Raw genomic sequence first — 22,850 nt, 5'->3', positions numbered from 1 at the left:
CTAAGTGGGCTCTGCACATGGTGAACAAAGGTGCAGGGATACACACACACACACACACACACACACATTCTTGTACTTGCTGCATACTGAGGACCATCATTTCCACTTTATAAATCAACACAATTACAAATATCTACTTCATGAATGACATCGACAAAGAACTACTGGTTGCAGTACCATAACATGTCTGCAGGTGGAGCCCCAGAGCAAAAAAAAAAAAAAACATTTATGAAAAAAAATTTTGGTACAAAATTTGACAAAAACGTCATACTATACTATGTCGTCCAAAATTTGAAGAAAAAAAATTTTGGTCCAAAATTTGACAAAAACGTCATACTAGACTATGTAGTCCAAAATTTGAAAAAAAAGAATTGAAAAAAAATTTTGGTCCAAATTTTGACAAAAACGTCATACTATACTATGTCGTCCAAAATTTGAAAAAAAAATTGAAAAAATGTTTAGTCCAAAATTTGACAAAAACGTCATACTATACTATGTCGTCCAAAATTTGAAGAAAAAAAATTTTGGTCCAAAATTTGACAAAAACGTCATACTAGACTATGTAGTCCAAAATTTGAAAAAAACATTTTTGAAAAAAAATGTTGGTCCAAAATCTGACAAAAACGTCATACTATACTATGTCGTCCAAAATTTGGAAAAAAAAGAATTGAAAAAAAATTTTGGTCCAAATTTTGACAAAAACGTCATACTATACTATGTCGTCCAAAATTTGAAAAAAAAATTGAAAAAATGTTTAGTCCAAAATTTGACAAAAACGTCATACTATACTATGTCGTCCAACATTTAAAAAAAAAAATTCTGAAAAAAAATTTAGAATTTTTTTTTGAAAAAAACCGTCATACTATACTATGTCGTCCAAAATTTGGAAAAAAAAATTTGAAAAAAAATGTTGGTCCAAAATTTGACAAAAAACGTCATACTATACTATGTCGTCCAAAATTTGAAAAAAACATTTTTGAAAAAAAATCTGACAAAAACGTCATACTATACTATGTCGTCCAAAATTTGGAAAAAAAAATTGAAAAAAAATTTTGGTCCAAAATTTGACAAAAACGTCATACTATACTATGTCGTCCAAAATCTGGAAAAAAAAATTGAAAAAATGTTTAGTCCAAAATTTGACAAAAACGTAATACTATACTATGTCGTCCAACATTTAAAAAAAAAAATTTTGGTCCAAAATTTGACAAAAACGTCATACTATACTATGCAGTCCAAAAATTGAAAAAAAAAATTGAAAAAATGTTTGGTCCAAAATTTGACAAAAACGTCATACTATACTGTCGTCCAACATTTAAAAAATAAAATTCTGAAAAAAAAATTTGAATTTTTTTTTGAAAAAAACCGTCATACTATACTGTCATCCAAAATTTGAAGAAAAAAAACTTTTGGTCCAAAATTTGACAAAAACGTCATACTATACTATGTAGTCCAAAATTTGAAAAAAACATTTTTGAAAAAAAATGTTGGTCCAAAATCTGACAAAAACGTCATACTATACTGTCGTCCAAAATTTGGGGAAAAAAAATTGAAAAAAAATTTTGGTCCAAAATTTGACAAAAAACGTCATACTATACTATGTCGTCCAAAATTTGAAAAAAAAATTTGAAAAAATGTTTGGTCCAAAATTTGACAAAAACGTCATAATATACTATGTCGTCCAACATTAAAAAAAAAAAATTCTGAAAAAAAATTTAGAATTTTTTTTTGAAAAAAAACGTCATACTATACTATGTCATCCAAAATTTGAAAAAAAAAAATGTAAACAATTTTTTGGTCCAAAATTAGATTTTTTGTTGCTATAACAGTATAGCATGTTATAGCAACCTAAGGAAGTGATTTCAATGAAAACAAAGTGAGGACCGGCCAAAATGTCCTCACTCCGTAAAAATGACCTCACTCTGTTGGTTAAAAACCCTCACTGGTCCTCAGTATGACGCAAGTACAAGAACACACACACACACACACACACACACACACACACACACACACACACACACACACACACACACACACACACACACACACACACACACACACACACAGTCCTGAATGCCCTGCAGATTGCCCAGAAAACACAGTTTGCTCATGGGGTCAGTGGTAAACGTGAGTGGTCATGTTTTTACAGTATAATCAACAGTTCTGACTGAGCGTCGTTCATCCAAAGCAGACTGAAACAGTGCATGTAGGGTCAGAGAACCATAGGTGAACAATGGATATGTGTGTGTGTGTGTGTGTGTGTGTGTGTGTGTGTGTGTGTGTGTGTGTGTGTGTGTGTGTGTGTGTGTGTGTGTCTGAGGGGGTACATTCATGCAACTCAATGAAGTAAGGTTTAACATTTACATTTAGGAAATATAACGGCACATAGACTTTGCTGCACGTTGTCAAAAAATAGTTCACTTACACAAAAATGTAGAAAAAGAACCAATGACGTCTAGTCAAAGTAAACATCCATGACCACAACACAAATAAAAAAGACCTGACTTAACTGTAATCATGGCTAAGCTGAGGGTTTTATCGTAGAACTTTTGGAGGTTTGGAAGTTTATCCAAATTCCTGGTGGTCAGCATGAAACGTCTCCTTGTGACCAGAAGACTTCAAGAGGATGCACATTTTTCAGCCGATGGTGCAGATTTATACTCGTCGGGTTCAGGGGTGAGGAGGAGTCGGGTTGAGTTAGGACCTAAAGGTGAGACTTGAGAAAGAGGTTACACATAACATCACAGACTAAACGCATCAATCAATAACCTGAGTCCCAAACGGTGATCGATCAAACAGGTCGATAAACATTATGTTGTCCACTTCTCACGGTGGTATTTTCAATTTCCCTCTTCTTGAATTACAAAACTCTGAGTTACACAAAGGCTCCTTGCATGATTTGAACTCGGAGAGCAATTTCGTCGTTTTCTCCTACTTCTAATTCCCCCTCTAGCGTATATAGCGGTCCTTGACGCATGTGGATTGAGTTTCAGGGTGCGGGGTGATTCACAGGGAGAGGATAAGAAGCGAGAAGGTCACACTCCTTTCATTTCCTCACAGAAGGCAACGAACACATCTTAGCAGAGTGGAAAACAAAAGGGTGCCACAGGGGAGATGGATGGCTGCTGTGTGTGAGTGTGTGTGTGTGTGTGTGTGTGTGTGTGTGTGTGTGTGTGTGTGTGTGTGTGTGTGTGTGTGTGTGTGAGTGTGTGTCTGCTGAAAGCTGAGACAGAACAGGACCCTGGCTGCAACAGCCACGGTCTCCTGAAGGTGTTGATGTTCATATCCACATCCTTTCTCCTGCTAACACCTTTGTCGATCTCCTCGTTTGAAGCCTGATGAAGGAGAAGTGGATGCCTTTAATACATCTGACTTACAGCACAGTCATAACATGTATTGGTAAACTATTTGGCTTCGGGAATAATCCATTTTAATGAGCAAACAAATGCAGAGAGGAGCCAACATTGATCTATAACTGTAGCTGGGGCCAAAGATATTTTAAATAAAATGAAATGATACCAAATTACGCAGCCTGTAAGTAGATAATAATGTTGGAAGTCCGTGCTGCAATAAATAATAATAATAATACTAGTAATAACAGTGAGGGGACAGCAGGGGCCTGTCATCTAAGGGTTTATATTGATTAAGTGGATTAGGTTCATGATGAAAAGCAGAAGACTAATTCCTTATCAAACTGTACCGCAGCATGATGGTATAATTACATTCTCACAGGCTTTATTTGATCAGGTGGGTCAGCTAAGAACAAGTTCTTATTTATAGCGATGGGCCTGTCACGGGCTCCGGCAAAGTCAACAGCAAGAGTGTAGAACAGCAGGAAGCGACAACTTTCCCATCGATCGATTTAATAGGAAACAGAGTGGAAGAGCGACGCGGCCCGCGACCATCTTTCAACACAATCATGTGGCTGAGGAATAATCTTAGGCTGGCTGCTCGGCGGTGGATTTGCTCAAATTGTCTGCAAGTCATCTCGGGAGGGAGAGTGGCACGGCACACGAGCGACAAATCTCAAATCAAAGTCTGCATCGTCAGGCCACTGCTGCCAGGCAAAATCACAGCAGTTGTGCAGATTCAAAAAGAAGTATTAAAAAATAGGTTCAAAAAGAAAGGAAAAAGATCTATCTATCTAGAAAACAAGGTGGACTGTGAATGAATATTGGCAATCTTGGCATGAAAATCAGATTAATGTAGATGTAACCTTAGGCCCAGTCCACACAGGCAGGTCTTTTTAAAAACATGTGTTTTTCTGTGACTTTTGGACTTTCATACCCACAACATTTATGTCTCTGCAAAACACATTTTGGGAAACTGCCAGGGAGAAGAGTTTCACAATTCTTCTTCACAGTGGGCCACACGATTGGTGTAGTGCACATGTGTCAAACTCAAGGCCCGGGGGCCAGATGTGGCCCGCCACGTCATTTAATGAGGCCCTCGAGTGATTAATTGGTCTTAAAAATCGGTGTTAAAATAGGTCTATGCTGCTTTAAGGCGTGCGTTGACCATAAACTACATTTCCCACAATGCACGGCGATTGTGTGACCCGCAAAGTGACGGCACCGCCACTAGATCACAGTGTATCATTGCATATGCATCTTGCGACGAGTGAAATTGAATAAGTAATAAATACAGAAAGTTATTTAGCAACATGTTACGGAGTAGTTACCTTTATTTTACATTATATTTGGTTACATTTATTCTGTATGACAGTTACATCTGGCCCTTTGAGGGTAACCATTATGCTGATGTGGCCCTCAGTGAAAATGAGTTTGACACCCCTGGTGTAGTAGGTTAGCACTTTTCTCCAGGTTCCACCCCAGTCCAAAAACATGCAAATTTGGCGATTCGGTAAACTCACTCTACATTGACCGTAGGTGTGAATGTGAGAGTGAATGGTTCTTTGTCTCTATGGAAAATGGTCCAGTGGAGGATAAAGCGGTAGATGATGGATGGATGTTCACAGTGTTAATGTGTAAACAGGGAAAACAGGGAGTTTTTGGCTAACGATACACTGTGACCTCGTGTCTCCTCTATTTGATGTCAGTGTTGGCCTTTGTTAACTGGTCTATACTTACACATACAGAGTTTATTTTCTATTTTTGTTGTTTACCTACTGGAACTTTAAGTCTATCTTTATAGGAATGGGTCAGAAAGGGCGTAACAAAAAATCTGTGCCAAATTAAAAAATGTGGATCGCCCACTGTGGTGACCACTAGGGCGAGGCCAAAAGAGAAAAATTAAGGATTATATCGCCACCTGTTGACTTGGAATGCTTTTGACAGTGGGTTTTTTACTTGTTTCATGTACGAATATGTTTTTGACAATGCCACAATCATTCACCTTTGTGCTGTTCACTTTTAGAATCTTCTCTGAAGTTCATATTTTATTGCGAGACAGAGAGCACTCGAGAGAAATGTAAACTCTGCCCTTTGAACATTACTTGTTGGACGCAGATTCTGGGAATTTTTCGACATTTCAACAGGTGTGTGTGTGTGTGTGTGTGTGTGTGTGTGTGTGTGTGTGTGTGTGTGTGTGGGGGGGGGGGGGTTTCAGACAGTGCAACTATCGGAAAAACACGTCTGACGGAGCACACTGAAAAGGTTTCATCTGTAAAAACAGTCATAAATAACACCAACACTTGAAGTCAACATGATTGTCGTGATTAATGTTCCAGACAAAATTTATTCCTAACAGAAAAAAATGCATCGAAAAAAAAAACTGTGGAGTGGACATCTTGGCTGGGTCTATCGTGAAAGATGGGTATTGTGGGGATTGTTTAAAATTTACAACTTTAGCCTCAGCTGTTTTGAATTTTAACAGTCACTCAAAAAAAAACAAAAAAACGAGTCTCTTGTGAGTCCCCAAACTTTACGAAAAAAGCAACACTATTGCTGGATCCGTCGTTAACAACACACATTTCATGCAGGATCACACCTCGACTTTCTGCTCTGTTTACTGCTCCAGACAGGGTGAAACCATTTCACACTGAACCCTCAGTGTTTTCAAACACACATGTACCTGTCCCACTGGTTAACCCTCACACACACACACATGCACACACACACACACACACACACACACTCCCTCTTCACACTTGAATGCACACAGGAATGTGAGGGGAATGACACAATCCCCCCAAATGCTAAACCCCGGCAGGTCCGGTCCACTCTCTACTCAACAACAGCACTAATGAATGGCCATTCATATACGCAGACAAAGCTGAGCCTATAGATGTGTGCTATCCAGCGGGGTCAAAGGTCACACAAAGCATGGACCGAAGTAAAGAGAGCGTAGATGCATGCTCACTGACAGACAGAGTGGAGTACACACTGTGGAGTTTTCAGAGGAAAACTAACCGGGTTTTACTCATCATTGTTTACCTCCGCAGAGGAAGCTCAGTGTGCTCAGGTCTGTACTTTGTGGGCCACACGAGAGCGACAGAACAAAACAAGAGCAATGAGTCAGTAACACAGAGATAATCAAAGCACATTAATCAATGAATCTACTCACTGTCTGACTCCAAACCCCCAGCTGCTTAGTCCGGTTAAAGCAGCTTTTGAGATAGGAGGAGAAAAGAAAAGAAGTGTGTGTGTTTTGAGGGAGGGAGAGTTTTAGCTTATGCTGCGCTATAAGCTGCTCTCAGCCTGAGGCGGAGGAGAAGAAAAGAACATCTCTTCATGATTAAAAGGGCTGAGGACCAGGAGGGGAAACATAGGAGAGGACAAGCTCCGAGCCCCCGGGGTTAAAAACACTCTCTGGAGAAACAGAAGGCAGGAGGAAATGCTGCAAGATGGCAAAGCTGAAGGAAGATAAAGGGAGTGAGACTTCATTCCTGTCCTCACAGACTCCTGCTCTTCTATTTGTGAAAAATGCAGCAGTGCTAAGGAGACTGCCCCGTTCTAATGTGTTGCTTCCACATTTGTGATATGATATTTTTGGCTTATCTAGAGACGACTGAGATTCATTCCGTTTGTCAAACTTTATCAGCACACTTATGAAAATCGATAAAGTGTTGAGCCATCCAGAAACATCATTATGTCTTGGCAATGGTGGAGTCATTTTGTGGTGAGCTTACATTTGCAGGAAAATAGGATTACCAGAGAACGTCTCATCAGATCGTGTCATGATGTCACCGATATATAAATAATTTAAACTCCTGTTTTGAAGCCTTCAGAATCATGTTGAGGTTTTGCAGAACTTCAGAGGTGTCACCTGCAACCAGGCTCCTGTTACCTGTCAATCTGTGCCGTACCATAACTTACAAAATAAGCTTTTGAAGAAGACCTGAAACTAGTGATTGAGAACATTAACTCCTCACGAAAATGTTAACTGACATAATAAATCTAGTGCATTCTAGACTAAATAGGTGCATCTATGGTACACTACTATACACCTCTCATAGTATACTATACTATGACAGGCAGCGGTGGAGCAGTTTTCAACAAGCACACTTTGGTACACTTGTCAGGTTAGTCCATGCCATGTTTTAGATGTTGCCCCGCTTTTTTTTTTGTTTCAACTTTTGTAAAAAAAAATCTAAAATTTAATGTTTTAACTTTTGTCATTTAAAAAATAAATAAAAATAATAATAATGTTATTAGGTTCAAACAAATGTTTTATTTCAAACTTTCAACTTTTGTCAATTTAAAAAAAAATGTAATGTTTCAAATGTTGTCAAAAAAAAGTAATGTGTTAAATAATGTTTTTCAAAAACGTAATGTTTCATCTGAATCAGGTGTTTTTGGAGCAGGGCAATATCTAAAACATGGCAGGGCAGTGTTCCCTGAGGACCAGGGTTGGGAAACGCTGGGTTAGACAAAAGGAGGGTCCGATTACATCTATATAATAACATATGCTCACATGCATTTGTTGAGATGCACCAGAAATAAGAATTAGATTGATGTTTGTGACAAAACGTACAGAGGAGATAAAGCAGAAAAAGTGACAATGTGTTGCTCCAACATTTGTGCTTCTATCGTCCACAGTTCAGGCGAGGGCTCATCTAACCACAGATGAAAACAAGATCCAGTCCATTTGTCAGCGTCTGTAAGCATTGACGTGAAACTCAACAAGATAAAGTGTTGAACAAATCCAGAAACATCACTTTGTCTTGGCAACGGTGGAACGATTTGGTGGTGAACGTCCATTTGCTTTGAATTGAGGTTGCCAGAAGAGAAAGAGGCCTCCTCATCAGACAGGCACACTGTCCGGTTAGATGGAGATTTCACATGATCCCTGTATGATGATAAAAGATTGATACTGATAGATGCCTGCAACAAAAGCCTGCATCTCTTTAACTCTTTAACAGTTTTCGACAAGGTCCTATCTAACCACAGATAAAAACAAGACGACTGAGTTCCACTCCATTTGTCAGAATGTTGTGCAAATCCAGAAACATCACTTTGTCTTGGCAACAGCGGAGCAGTTTGTGGTGAACCTCCATTTGCTTTGAACTGGGGGTGGCCAGAAAAGGAAAGCACCTCGTCATCAGACAAGCACACAGGGTCAGGTTAGAAAGAGACTTCATATGATTTCAATAAATGAATCCGACAGAATACCGGAAGTAAACAAGCCACCATTGCCTCATGGGTGCCCCTATCTGAGGCCGTACGGTCTACATCGATTCCCTGGGCGTGCAGAGGATGATGTTTGTCAGAAGTGGATCAAGAATATTAACAGAAGGGACTTTGATCCCAACAGGACGGTAACTTTTGGTTAATACTCGTCAATCTCACAATGAGTAGCATGCGGGTACCGAGGGGACATATTAAGCAAAATCAACTTTTAAATCATTTAAATCCTTATATTTGGGACTGGAGGCACACATCGCAGTGTGAAAAAAGATGACTCACTCATGTTTTTGTGGTCCTCCTCAGTCTAAGTAAAGGAGACGAAACACGCGATGTTGACTTCCGCGCTCATTGGGACGTCACAATGCGATAAATTCCTGGAATTGTCGTCTCACTGAGCTCCGTGAAAAGTTCTATTTTTGGCTCCACAGTGCAGCACAGAGTCCTACACAAACTTCCAGCCTCAGAGGATTTATCTTTCCAGTGGATACATGTTATATATGACGGCAATGTGCCTGCTAGAGCCTGCAAATGATCACTTTTCCAAATGCTAACTGCTGTTAGCTCCCAGTAGCCTCTGTGGCTGATGTCATTTCCTGTCCCTTAAGCTTTGTTTTTTTTAAGGTGGACCTAAAGAGATACTAAACCTAACATTCTGAACAGGGCTGTTTTGGCAGGGTGATTGAACTGCTGTGGTTCTTCATCCTTATGGTATTTTGACCAAAGCATGTCACAGACATGTTCATTAGGACACCAGGGAACTAGTTTAACCCTAACCCTCTAACTCTAACTAATGACCACAATGTAAACGTCAAGTAGCTTAGTTAATGAGTGGCGGGGGTAAATAATTATAACTACTCAAACACTACTGTAATGTGAGTAACAGACAACGTGCCACCGCAGTAATGGCGGCACCGCTAGATGGCAAAACACGGCTCGGATTAGTCTATTTGATTATTCCACACATCAGGTGAGGTCCACTTGATAGTGAACATCTGTAAAGGCCATTTGACGTTGAAATGAGCCGATGAATGAGTCGGTGATGGTAAACACTGCTGTGCATCTTTATTATGAATACTGAATACAGATTAGCCTACACACAGGATGGTAATCAAAACATACTTTTATCTATTCATTATTCCAAAAATGTTTAAATGAGATCTTCAATATGAAGACCAGTCTTCCCACAATCCTCGAGGGAATCTCCCAAAATGCTTTCAGACACCGAGAAATCAGGACATTTTTGTCCACAGGTGTTGTTAGTGAGAACACAAATGTCCACCAATGTTTGTCTGGATATATATTTTTTTACTTGTCCTGTGAGAAATCTCCAGAAACCACTAGATGTGCATTGGTGACCCAGACACTCTAATGTGTTCTACTGTACATAACGTAAACAGCAAACTGTCCAAAAAATGTCCACACCCGATTTGCACGTCGGAAAACCGCTTCCAACTCTTGCATGACAACACCATTGTTTTTTATTTAAGGCTCGGCAGACATGTATGTTATAAAAGAGAACACAGTTTTGGTAATACAGTCACTTTAGGTGTGCAGCCAAAACCTATGGGTGTGCATTAAAAAGACTGAAGTTTTTATTCATCAAATTTGATTGGCCTTTGAATGTAAATGGTAACCGGGCAATTCTTGCAACCTTGAAAAATGATCGCATATGATAGAAAAGGGAATGTAAACATCCAAGGGGCAAAAAACACTATGGCACATAGAGGAAACCATTTGGAAAAGTGGTGCTCGGCATTTTGTATCCCACACAGCTCCTTTAGTGGCTGTTTAAGCTCCATTTTCCTGATTCACTGCAGGCGTGTGAGCCACCTGGGGGAAATTACACATGACCCAAATGTCAAAAAGGCTGGCATTATCTGTCAAGAGATGCAAGTTCTTTGAGAAATACTTTGACATTTTGAACTCCAGTCCATTCTTCTTCTTCAACAAGAACATGTAATAATGCGAGTCGGGGGCCACTCTGCTAATCAAACATCAGCTCAACAATACTGTTAACATTCCACCCTGAAACCAATGGATATGGCTGACAACCAGCTAGTCTGCACGATGTGTAGTTTGCTGCTCTATATCTTGGGAAACCCGCTTTTGTGAAGCCATCTGAGCTGAGAAGCAAAAAAAAGACCTTTTGCTGATCAAGAAACAAACATTCACTAAACTTGGAAATGTCAAAGTAACCCTTTTGTGGTACATTTAAATGACAGATTTACCCATTAGGGGATTTCTGCTTTATAAAACTGGCAATCAAGTCCACAAAGATGAGTAACTGGCACTGGAAGATAAAGAATAAAAAGAAAATGTTATATCAAGAAATACAGGGTTGAGGCCAGATTGCGACCAATTCAACAGTGTTCTCTGGTCTCTGAGTCCACTTGGTCCCTGTCGTGTCTGATTTCGTTAAAAGTGAGCTGCCAGCAGGAACACGGGCAGTGGAAATAAGCGTCCACACTCCAACAGAGACACATGGAGTTACTCGAGGTCACAATTAACTCTGACACGACGAAAAGTGCTGATATGTCTCTGCGTCACTTCTGCTTCCACACACACTGCTGAGAGAGCGAGAGACTGAGGAAGATGAAGGGAGTCTGATTAGGGACAAGTACAGCACTCTCCACAGTCAGTCTGCCACACATCACACCTGAGCAAAGAGGAGGTAATGGTGACATCAAACCGAAAACAACCGTAAAATGTTCAGGCATTGATGTGAATCCAGATGGATTTAATGCAAGACATCCAAATTAAAAGTTCTTATTTATACTTAAACGGTGATATGAAATGCGATTCTTGTCTCCTTTTGTGAAGCAAAGTTCGGGTCGGCCAGTTTTCAAAATTACATGATATGACAGGGAACTTTGTAAACACTGATCTGTCTCTCCTCATTTATTGGGTCCCGATCTCTGGAAGTTGAACATAACAAAAAAACACACCGAGCACAAACTGTTAAAATCAGGCAGTGAATTAGTCTGCACGTCACCAGCATCATCCTCTGGTCACGTGACACTCGCCAGTTTCCAGATGACGCTCTCATTCTCATGGGAAAGTTTTAATCTCTTTTTCATAAAAAAACCCAAAACAAAACAAAAAAAACCCTTTCATGAATAAAATCTGCCAAGCTCTCTTGGTGTCCCGCTGCTCAAAGTTGGTCACAGGAGAGGATCCAGCGTGCTCTCTGTCCACGACTGCACCTGCATGATGGCGTCCATGTCCAGGTTAGTGAGAGGTGAGTTTAGAAGGTCACGGTTGCAGTGCTCTTGTTCCCAAAGGTCATTGTTTGGATGCTGGAAATAATTTTCCTCTGATGGCCGGCCAAAGTCACTCCCATGTGCAGGAGATCCCTGAATAAAGAAGAAGAAAGGAAGAACATTAAATGTTAAAAGATATGATGAGCAATCTGAAAATGTCACCCTTCACCAAGGCTGTGCAGCTTCATACAGTTATATTCCCCTATTTCACATGGTTCAACAAAAAAAATCTAATAATTTCTTCCTTTGGCCATAACCTACATCCCACCCAAAAATGTTGCTGCTTAGATTGACGGTGCATATCTCATTTTGAAGTAAAGGTTATTGACAATTTCTCTGTTCCTGTTCACAAATTCAGATTTACCACATGGTTTTAAACATAATTTGGGCACTAACTCATGTTCATAATTACTCAGCTAGACAGGCCATGAATCTTCATTACTCCATTATATAAAACATCTCAAAGTCACTATTCTATCAAATGCAGAGGAATTATCTTGCGAAATTAAAAAGCAGCAAATGCATTTTAATAGACTCTTTACAGTACACAAAAGGAAACTGGGGCCTCATTTATTAAGAATAAAAGCCGATTTACGCCAATTTCTTTGGAGTTTGGAATTTATAAAAATCAAACTTGATGGGAAATTTTAATTTATTAAAACAATATTACAGCTAACAACACAATATTTCTTTGCACAAACGGATAAGACCAGCTAATCCTCTCAGGTAGCCCACAGTGCTGTGTGAGTGAGAGGGGGAGTGGCTACAGTAGAGCGGCGAAAGTCGGACCAAAATATTAAATATTACATTTATAGATAGGTGGTGTCTAAAACAACAGGCAAGATTGATCGCTCACTTAAAAAACAAGGGCACTTTTTAAAATTCACACCATGCCTGTATTACTGCTTCATTATGTTTAATTCCCTAGTTATTTTATTGTGTCATTTCTTTATGATTTTTTAAATAGTGTGTATTCTTCTGGGTGTGGTTTTCACATGAGGTTTTAACAAAAACTTCACTCAAATATTTTTTTCTTTTACTTAATTTTCATTGATTTTTATTTTTGTGAAATATGCTAATCTGTCCTTGACTTCCAGAGTAATGCTGCTCACAGACAGAGAGAGCACAAAACAAAAACATAACCTTTTTGGCAAAGATAAATAAGCAGTTTCTTGAATTACTGTCACTAGCAGACACAAGCGTAGCTCTCAGTAAAAGTATCAGTTTGGATAAGAAATCTGAAACTGACTGTGTGGTGATCTGGGCCAGCTGTTCCACAGAGCTGAGGCCAGCCTGCAGGAAGCTGTCCTCGTAGCGCTCCATCTTGATGGCCCTCAGCCATTCGCCTACTGACGAGCACGACGAGAGAGCTGGAGGTGTGCGCTGGTCCAGCAGGCTGTAGGACGGCCTGGGGGGGGGGGGGGGAGTCGAGAAACAAAGGAAAGACTTAAACACATGGTCATCAAAACCGCAGAGAGTAGCTTATTCATGTATCCTGCAGCAACATTCCAGCTGACACACAGGGGTATAATCTGACTCTGAGTGAGTGACAGGGACAAACAATGGAATTTGTCAGGGGTGTAGTGTCTTCTGCAGTATGCGACTCGCCGACATGGAGAATGTGGAGGAAGGGAAATGGGCACAGCAAGTGGCTGACAGGTCACAGCAGGACATTAAGAAGGTACATGAGATTGGTCACTGGGAATGTGGCGTCTTCCCAATAACTGTCAGAACTCTAAATGGGCACCGAGAAGGAAATATGAAAGGACAGAGCTGCTTTTTTTTTTTTTTGTCCATTCTCAAGCTGCATATTTACTGTCATTGCAGCCTCATTGTTTGTCAGTCACCCAAACACATCTGCTCTCTCTTACCCCGCTCCTTCTTGGGCAACTATTTTCAGGGATGCTGGGTTGCGGATCAGCTTGTCCAAAGCGCTGACGAGGTCCGTGAAGCGAGGACGTGCCGAGCGGTCCTTCTGCCAGCAGTCCAACATCAGCTGGTGCAGGTGGGTGGGGCAGTCGGGGGGTGGAGGCAGCCGATAATCCTGTTCTATGGCGTTGATTACCTAATAGAATGGAAAAAAAGATCAAACAGATTCATTTACTGGATGGCATTTAATCTAATAGTGCTCAAATTAGGTCTGTGTACGTGTTGGCTACTTTCTGTTCAAACACTGAAGGCTTAAACCTGTAATGTGTGAGTCACTTCCTGCTCACAGGAAGTGACTTTTTGATGTCAAGACAATTACAACCGAGGAGTCCACCATAATTTAAAGTGAAGCTTCTTGCCTCCACCCATGATTGGCAGCTGTATACATTTAAACGTTGCCTCTGTCAAGTCTGATAGTTTTGCTTGACAACCTATTTTCAGACAAAGGACGCAGAGGATAAATAACATCAAAAATCACCAAACTGAAGCTTCAAAGGCAAACTCATAATCTATATCTTTATATTATACATTTCTTTGCGAATAAAAAAGAAACAGCGCGGTACAAAACAAAACTTACATCCTGGTTGCTCATGTCCCAGTAGGGTCTCTCTCCAAAAGACATGACCTCCCACATGACAATGCCATAGCTCCACACATCTGAGGCAGAGGTAAACTTTCTGAAGGCGATCGCCTCCGGTGCCGTCCAGCGGATTGGGATCTTGCCTCCCTGCACAGATGAGGAGAACAGACAACAATGCAAGACTTCAAATAAACACAGTGAGACTGGGGTTCTAATATAGGACGTGCCAGGAAAAATCAACAATAATAAGAGGTTGAGTCATTTATTTTAAGTGCATAACTGGATAAATAAGAATAGAGAAAGAAAGTGATTCAGACTGGTTCTAAATCCCATGCAGGGGAAAGAGAATTAATAAAAACATTTGATAAAAAGCAGAGATTTTAAAAACAGACTATTTTTGTCTGAATGGAACGATTTTTATCTGTTTTTGAAAAATCTAAACAGAACTCTTATGTTTGATATTGCGGTGTGAGGAGTTCCATATTTTGCTGCATATAAACGAAAAAGAGCAGTTCCTCTATTGCTTTTGTGGGCTACTTTGGGTTCTGTTACAAACAAAACCGCATCAGCAGTTCCTGCTGGGTGATATGGCATTAAAAAAAAAGGTTTCTTTGACAATAACTGAAAAGGACTGTCATCTCACCAGAGAGCTGGTGTAGGTCGGGTCAGAGGAATTCTCCTGCAGGAAGCGGGACAAGCCAAAGTCGGACACCTTGCACACCAGGTTGCTGTTGATCAGGATGTTGCGCGCGGCCAGGTCTCGGTGGACATAGCTCATCTCGGCCAGGTATTTCATGCCAGAGGCGATGCCGCGCAGCATCCCCACCAGCTGGATGGGTGTGAACTGGCTGTCGTTCAGCTGTGGAAGAGAGAGAGAGACACTCAGTACATTCACGTGCAGTTTAATTGAGCTAAGGCCGCAGTCTGACTAAGAAAGGCTTGCTGAGGCCGAGCTTGTCCAATGAAAGGGGCACCACCTACTTCCAGGTCAAAGACCGGGGAAGAAATTTCGTTGCATGTGCACAACGTCAAGTTTGACTACAGAAGAAGTAATCGGACTATGAATCGTACTATCCAGATATGTTAATCGGACTAATACTAAACTTGATTTGAGTCGGACTAACGTGACATTAAGAAAACTGATTTATTGTCTTAGTCCGACTAAAATCTGACTTATAACATGCATGCAAACGCATGGACTGTTGAGCCTCTTTCACACTGAAATTAGTGAATATTTTTTTTTAACCAGGGTGAAGCCACTGCAGAATGGACTCAAAAAAAAACAAAAAAAGTTACGCTGATTACCATTTAGGATCTTTATTTAAATCAGAGGTCTCAAACTTGTGGCCCGCCACTTAATATCAAGTTATTTCTGAATGTTTTTTTTTTCCCATTTTAAGATTACTTAAATGTCATAAATACATTTTTATTGTAAACTATACATGGTTCCATATCAACAAAAAGGCTTTTATTTTGAAATTCTGTGAAATATCATCAGAGTAAAATGCTATGTCGTGGTGGAAAAGGCATGATATAATTTTAAGCTCACCTGTATATACTGAAAAGTCGCTTAGTTAGATTTCTATTTTCTTTTATTTAAAGTTTTTAAAAATATATATTTGTATTTAAATTTAAATTTAAATTTAAATTACCCTGCCCCTGACTGTCCAGCCTAGCTACTCATTGGCCCCCCCAGGTCATTTGAGTTTGAGACCCCTGGTTTAAATGAATCGTTTAGATGACATTTGAGGTTTGCTATAAACATGATTGGATAATAGCTGCTCAAAATCAACATTGCATTGCCTTTATTTGTTGAGCGAGTGAACATGAGACATGAGCGTGTTCTGTTTTCCACACACTGACCCGCAGAAACGAGTCGAGCGCTCCGTTCTCCATGAACTCCGTGAGGATCATGACTGGACAGCTGGCTGTGATGATTCCCTCCAGGTGGATAATGTTGGGGTGCTGGAACTGTCCCATGATGGACGCCTCCGAGAGAAAGTCACGTCTCTGCTTCTCAGTGTAGCCTCCCTTCAGGGTTTTTATTGCTACGTAGTTTTCTTTCTTCCCTGGGACCCTCAGTCGTCCTCGGCACACCTCCCCAAACTCTCCTGCAAACGCATACGCATTAGATCTATTTTCTTTGCAGCAAAAACACCATTTTCAGCTGTCCTAAAGCTTGCTTGCAGCTAGTGGTGCCCTTTGGTATGAATGAGGGCCACTAATATTGCTAACATATTTATCAGTTAATTGGTTTTTCGCACACATCAGGATTGAATTTTGTCAAATAAAGACTGTTTTCTTTAAATGTCACAGATGCAATTTAAATCTGCAAATTAGATATATTCTTAATGTTATTTAGAAAGTAGGTAATCTGCAGAAACAACAAGAACCAAAAAAACAAAACGTCTGAGTCCACGTAAATAGTTGACCTGAACAAAGATTACACATTTATGAATAATGGAAAATATGGCACATAGCAGCAGGGGCTTACCAGCACCGATAACCTCCTCAATCTTGACAAAGGAAACATCGATTTCCTTGGCAAATTCTCTCACTGCCTCATTCGGGTCCTCATAGGTGAAGGGGTCGATATAAACCTTGACCCCTGTGAGAGAAAGACAAACAGGGCCGTGGGAAAGGAAAAGAAGAAATGTTAGAGAGTCCAGTCACAATAAATATGATTCCCATGATGTAGAAGAGGGTTAAATCACAGCTGGGCTTGAATGTGTGTGTCTGTTTTGTTACCTTGGCCAACGAGGTACTGGCTGTTTTTGTCGCTCAGCTCTGGGTCCTTTATTTGGCTGTGTCTGCTGCAGGTAGAAAGAAATCAGGAGAAATAAGTGTGATGTGATTTGATGCGAGTACAAAATATCTGCAAGAACTCCTAATGCTTTTTTAAGTACGACACACTTTGAAGTGACAGTGCAAAAAGCTCTTCAAATAAATAAAACAGACTAAAAATAGGTGTCTTACTGACTGAAATAGGAACAGTAATGAACATAAAAAACAGGAAACATCAATAGTGTGATTATTTTTATCCAAAGTTGAAAGGCCACCACTTGCTTACTGTTTTTTTCGTCATAGCTAAAATAGAAATGGATAATACAATTTATTTCTCCAATCAGATGGCTCTAATATTATAGAATACAGAGTTTTATCAGCTATTTTGCGTCTACAAATATGATTTCAGTGCATTAGCAGTGTGCTCGGGCTCATTGTGCTGAAAAAAATCAGGTTTCTTTTCAGAAGGAATGGCAGAAATGTCTTTGTCACACGTATCTTGAGTATCCAGGTTGTTTTGCTGATTTTCCTTTTGAGAGTGACCTTGCTGATGAAAAAGCATGAGTTTATTCCTGTCAGATTGGATTCCATGCTGTGTGGCCTTTTGGATGGAATTACTAGCAAGCTTGCCATGAGTTAAACTTAAACACGCATATCTGTAATAATCAATAGACCTTTTTCACAGCAGCCATTTTTCGACATGAAATTGGAAAAATACAGAGAATATCTTTGTTAACATTGCATTAAATCTAGTGCTATCTACCAGTGTTATATCGGCTTTTATATATAAACAAAACCCAAAACAAGGCATTATTTAATGAATAATTAGGGATACACTTCATTTAGATTTTTAATAGCTGTTGATTAAGTGGTGTACACACTTAATACTTGACATTTAAGCCTTTAGAAGCAGTTTATATAATTTTCGGCGTTTTATATACAGGGTCTCTGCAGGTTTTAACAAGTCAAATTTAAGACATTTTAAGACTTTTTAAAGACCATAATGAATACAATTTAAAGGTGCCATGTGTAAGAATGTGGCCAAAAACAGTTACTACATTCAAATTCAAAATACCGAGGTCTTATAGGTTTCGTTTTCTGACGTAACTGGCAACCCGTGGTTGCTCGGCAGCTGAGACTCTACTGACTGCAATGATTGGTAGACGGTGGTAGGTGGCGCTACATGCCAAAACATGATTTCAAACATAAACATGATTTGCAGTCTGCAAAAGATTTTTTTAATGCAAATATTTTGTCTGAACTGTTGTTGTTGATGAGTTCAGTTTGTTATATGAACATTATTCCTGAGTCTCTGTGACATATTAGGAGGATTTTATGGCCAGTTGCTGTAGATTTATTACATAATGCACCTTTAAAACCCATTTCACATTTTAAGGCCTTATACTCAAATTATTGACTGATACATTTTAAGACCCCGCAGATCCCCTGTATATATCACACACATTTCCTGTATTTCCCAGCTGTTTTCTCATAAATAAACTATGTCCAGTCATTATAGCATTGCTTATGCTGTGGAATCATTTATTGATCCCTTTGGGCTTTTAGGGAACAATCCAGGCCGGATGCACAATAAGGTCAAAGTTCAGTCCAGCAACAAACCAATACTCTCTATGTCTTGAAAAACATGCTTTCAAAAAAACAAAAAAAAAAACAGTCAAAAACCATCCTTTTTTTGTAAACATGCTCTTGTTGACCTTATACACTCAGTGATCTGAAAGGCACAACGCATGACGACTTGTGGTAATGATGAATACCTGAGCGAACCACAATGGTTCTGCCCTTTGACACACGAGCGGCGCCGTTATAAATCTGCTGGCGAAAACTCATCCCCGCAAGACTGAAATGACCACGTAGCTCCTGGATCCCTGCCTTCCTCCATTTCTCTCTCTCTCTCTCTCTCTCTCTCTCTCTCTCTCTCTCTCTCTCTCTCTCTCTCTCTCTCCCCACCTCATAAGCCTAAAATAGCAGTAACGCACCACCCTCTGTTAGTGGCAGATCTGGGCCTCAACCACTGGTCAGTGTGTAAGTAACTGTATGTGTGTGTGTGTGTATAAGTCACAAGGTCACAGCTATTGTTCTCCTGTCCTGTGGAAACAGGGTTGGGACGCCTGCATCCTGTCTCTCCCTGCCCTCAACCTCTATCGTCATTTCTCTCAATCTCTGCCTCTTGCACGCTCACACACACATGCATGCTTTCTGCATCACACGCACGCACACACACACACACACACACACAAACTTTCTCTCACTGATGGCATCCAACAGTATTTACTCAAACAATGAAGCCGAAGGAAAATGTTCTAATGAGCAGGATAACTTTTAGCTGTGCCAGCAGAAGCCATCATGAGCACTGCTTTGTGTCTGAACTGTCTCGCAGAGAAAAACAAAACGGTGTGGGTGACAGAGTGCGAACCCACTCTTGATAACATACAATTTGTTTAAACAAGAGAACAAAGTGGTGCAAAATTGTAAAATTGGGGTCACACTTGTTATTGGTTTTCCATTTCCCCCACTTTTTGTTCCCCGTGTCCTGTTATTCTCTCCGATTCTCGTTCTTTTTACCCTCTTTCCCTTGTTCTCACCGTATGCAGTAAGCAGCCACAAAGACGAAAAGAACCAGCAGCAGCATCCCGACTCCAATAAGGACCCCGGGTACCAAGAACTGGGAGGCTGAGTCATGTCCTGAAACGGAACAGAACGGACAGAGAGTTACAGTCAAGGAATGACAGAAATCTTGACAGGAGCTTTATACTAGTAGTTAAGAAAAGTATGAGAGGGATGGAAAGAACATGACAGGAATTTATAATCGAATATTAAAGTGGCTGGATACAAGGTCACTAACTCATTACAAGGACAAGGGCAATACATTCATAATGAGACACTGTACAAGGCCTGGCTGTGCAGAGAATAATATAACAAGGAAAGAAAGGAAAGAAGAAGAAAGTCCTATGTGCGGAGTGTTCTCTGTGTTCTTTTCTTACCGTCAGGCAGGGTGTGAAAGACAGCTGCAGGACTGAAGCTGCCGTAACCAGCCACAGTGCGCACCCGAACCTGCACTTCATACTGAGTGGCCCTTCGGAGGTCTGTCAGCACAGCATGGTTTCTGTTACTCTCCCTGTAGTGGCACTGATCCTCACTGCGCTGCTCCTGAATGAAAATGGCATTAGATGGAGCAGAACAGAAGTGAGTGTAAGAAAAACAAGGACAGAGATCACAGAAAGAGTGATAGAAAGCCTTTTTAAATCTGACCTGAAATAATAATCTTTTACACTACAATTAAAATAAAATGATTGTTTGTCAATGTTTCATTCACTGTCAAATATTTGAAGTATGTTTAGTAATAATTTGGTTTCAGTTCACTTGTGGGAGTAAAGCTAGATTAATTACTGCCGTCATCTGTTTACTACATCTGCACTGTGACAGAGCGTTTCCTCCTTCTGAGTCAGAGTGTAGGTGAGAAGAAAATTAAATCTGAAGAGCCACACAGTTTGTCGGGAAGCTCTCACCTTTTCACAGTAGCGCAGCTGATACTGCAGGATGGTGTAGGGCTGCTGAGCTGGGACTGACCAGTGCAGAGTCAGACTGCTCTCTGTCGAGTCGCTCTTTCGAATCACAGACACCAGCGATGGCACTGCACACACGGCAAAAGAATGATAAATACCACTTCACATTCGGACTATTTATAAGTCTCCACCTTTTCCTCTCCATCTCTCACCATCATGGCTTGACGTGATGTTGACACTGTCACTGCCAGGCTCCTTGCCGCTGAGTTGGGACACACCGTTGAGTGCCTGAACGGTGAAGGTGTAGGTGGTGTGAGGCAGCAGGCCCCACACCTCCACCCGCCGACCCAGAAGGCCCTGCTGCGCTGGCCGGTAGCTGACACTGTCTCCACACGGAGGGCACAGGCCCTTGGCTGAGCCACACACGGAGCACTTGACGGTGTAGCTCAGGTCGGTTCTGCCACCGTTGTCCAGGGGCTCGTTCCACTCCAGGACGAGAGTGGTGTCGTTGATTTGGGAACTGACGGTGCGCGGGGCCGACGGAGGTTCTACAGAAGCAAAAGTAAATTAAGAAAGTGTTTTTCTTTCTTTGGAAATGAACACACAAACTGCCCTTAAAGCTCACGTAAAAGGCAACATTTGTAATTATAAATACAGGCCATTTACAAGATGCGGATAAAGTCTATGTCTCTGTGTTCTCCAGTGCAGCTGTGTGTAGAACTCAAGTATTTCATTTTATGCCAAGACAGACAGAGGCAACACCAGGTTGTAGTTTGACTGAAAAAGCAAAGAAGTGGCTAAGAAAAGTTTCATTTAAAGACTTTTTACTCTTTATTTATTTATTTTTTACTCACCTGTGGTTACCCCTAAGGTCTTACTTTTTTCCCTGTTATAAAGGTTTTTCCTTACCCTGGTCGAGGGTCTAAGGACAGAGGATGTTACCAACCCTGTGAAGCCCCGTGAGACAACCTGTGTTTTGTAAACTGTAGGCTATATATATATATGTATATTTAATAAATATATATTTGATGGGACAAACAATACTTGTCCCCCATCCGGCTCTGCTGCTGTATACACACACATGCTCCCTCAGTCAGGTAAGTGAGAGGGCAGTCTTGTCTATCACCTCATCCTTATTATGAAGTGAGTAAATATTATCATCTCAAAATGCCCAACACTTCACAGTGTTCAAAACCTGATTCAGCAGAGTCATTAAAACAACATCAAACATGGTAGCAGTTCAGTTTCTTGTAAATGTAGTTCTTGTGCGTTCAGAAAGCACCAGAAGTCATTCGCTGAATACTGTCACATTACACTGTCAAAAATGTCACCGTGTTTCATTTTCCAGCCATCACGTCCTCATGATGGAATTACAGTGTACACACACTCTCTATCAAATCAATCTTTAATCTCACCAGTGTCATTTTACTGCTGCGTCACCCCTCCATGAACCACAAAGTCCACTTTGTTTACTTCTTTCCATATTATGTTGAAAACATTTTAATCCGTCTCAAAGACATTTTATAGAGTCTGCAACATGGTCACAAAACAGATCAAGCTCCTGCCGTGGCTTTGAAATACAACAGGAGCATATGTGTTGCAGAAGTGAACTGATGAAATTATATTTGTCTGAAACTGGATGATAATGATCACTGTCTCAAAAGAAAGACAGCCATTGCCTGAAGCCAAGCATAACTGAATAGCAATACCACTCAGCCACTGTAAATGAGTTTCTGTTGCTGCCACAGAGAGAGATTCGTCATTGAGCCTGCAGGTAACGCAAGTGCTAATAGCTGCTCTAAAGTGGGGCAACATCACACACAATGTAGGTGCACGGGAAACATGAATTTAGGGTGATACATTTTATGACTTAACCGTCAGGATCCACTTCATTAAAATCCCAAAAGCTGTCACAGAAAAGTAACACGGTTGTTTTCAGGGGGAAGGACCTGTGTGATTTGCAGATGGAATGGCTGGTTTACAATTTTGCATACAAATTGAAAACTATAAGCGATGTGCAAATCTGCACCAGGCAATCCAGAACAATAACAGAATATAAAATAGAAACGGCTTGATTAAGTGATTCATAATTAAGATAAAGCCTTTGTAATTAAAGTTATCAGTAATAATAAATGAAGTTGGCTAAGATATAAACACCTTCCCAGAGAGAGAGTAAATGTCAATA

The 22,850-nt window shown here is 40.4% G+C and overlaps 1 protein-coding gene across 1 annotated transcript in view; it reads right to left on the bottom strand.

Annotated features, from left to right (window-relative positions):
• Positions 1 to 11,832: 11,832 nt before the first annotated feature.
• Positions 11,833 to 22,850, bottom strand: part of LOC310927332 (ephrin type-B receptor 4a-like) — a gene marked incomplete at both ends in the record, with an annotated part of 28,716 nt that continues 17,698 nt past the window's right edge. The window contains 12 exons of the mRNA XM_083889627.1: positions 11,833 to 11,941; positions 13,098 to 13,256; positions 13,720 to 13,913; positions 14,355 to 14,504; positions 15,001 to 15,216; positions 16,221 to 16,468; positions 16,852 to 16,965; positions 17,106 to 17,170; positions 19,745 to 19,844; positions 20,144 to 20,309; positions 20,669 to 20,793; positions 20,878 to 21,213. Of these exons, the coding sequence (XP_083745753.1) occupies positions 11,833 to 11,941; positions 13,098 to 13,256; positions 13,720 to 13,913; positions 14,355 to 14,504; positions 15,001 to 15,216; positions 16,221 to 16,468; positions 16,852 to 16,965; positions 17,106 to 17,170; positions 19,745 to 19,844; positions 20,144 to 20,309; positions 20,669 to 20,793; positions 20,878 to 21,213 (1,982 nt within the window). The remainder of the gene's footprint in view (positions 11,942 to 13,097; positions 13,257 to 13,719; positions 13,914 to 14,354; positions 14,505 to 15,000; positions 15,217 to 16,220; positions 16,469 to 16,851; positions 16,966 to 17,105; positions 17,171 to 19,744; positions 19,845 to 20,143; positions 20,310 to 20,668; positions 20,794 to 20,877; positions 21,214 to 22,850) is intronic.

The sequence above is a fragment of the Microchirus variegatus genome (genome assembly GCF_963457635.1).
Source record: "Microchirus variegatus genome assembly, chromosome: 5".
Classification (NCBI taxonomy): Eukaryota; Metazoa; Chordata; class Actinopteri; order Pleuronectiformes; family Soleidae; genus Microchirus; species Microchirus variegatus.
Note: the sequence above shows the minus strand (reverse complement) of the source record. Positions and strands in the feature narration are given on the sequence as shown.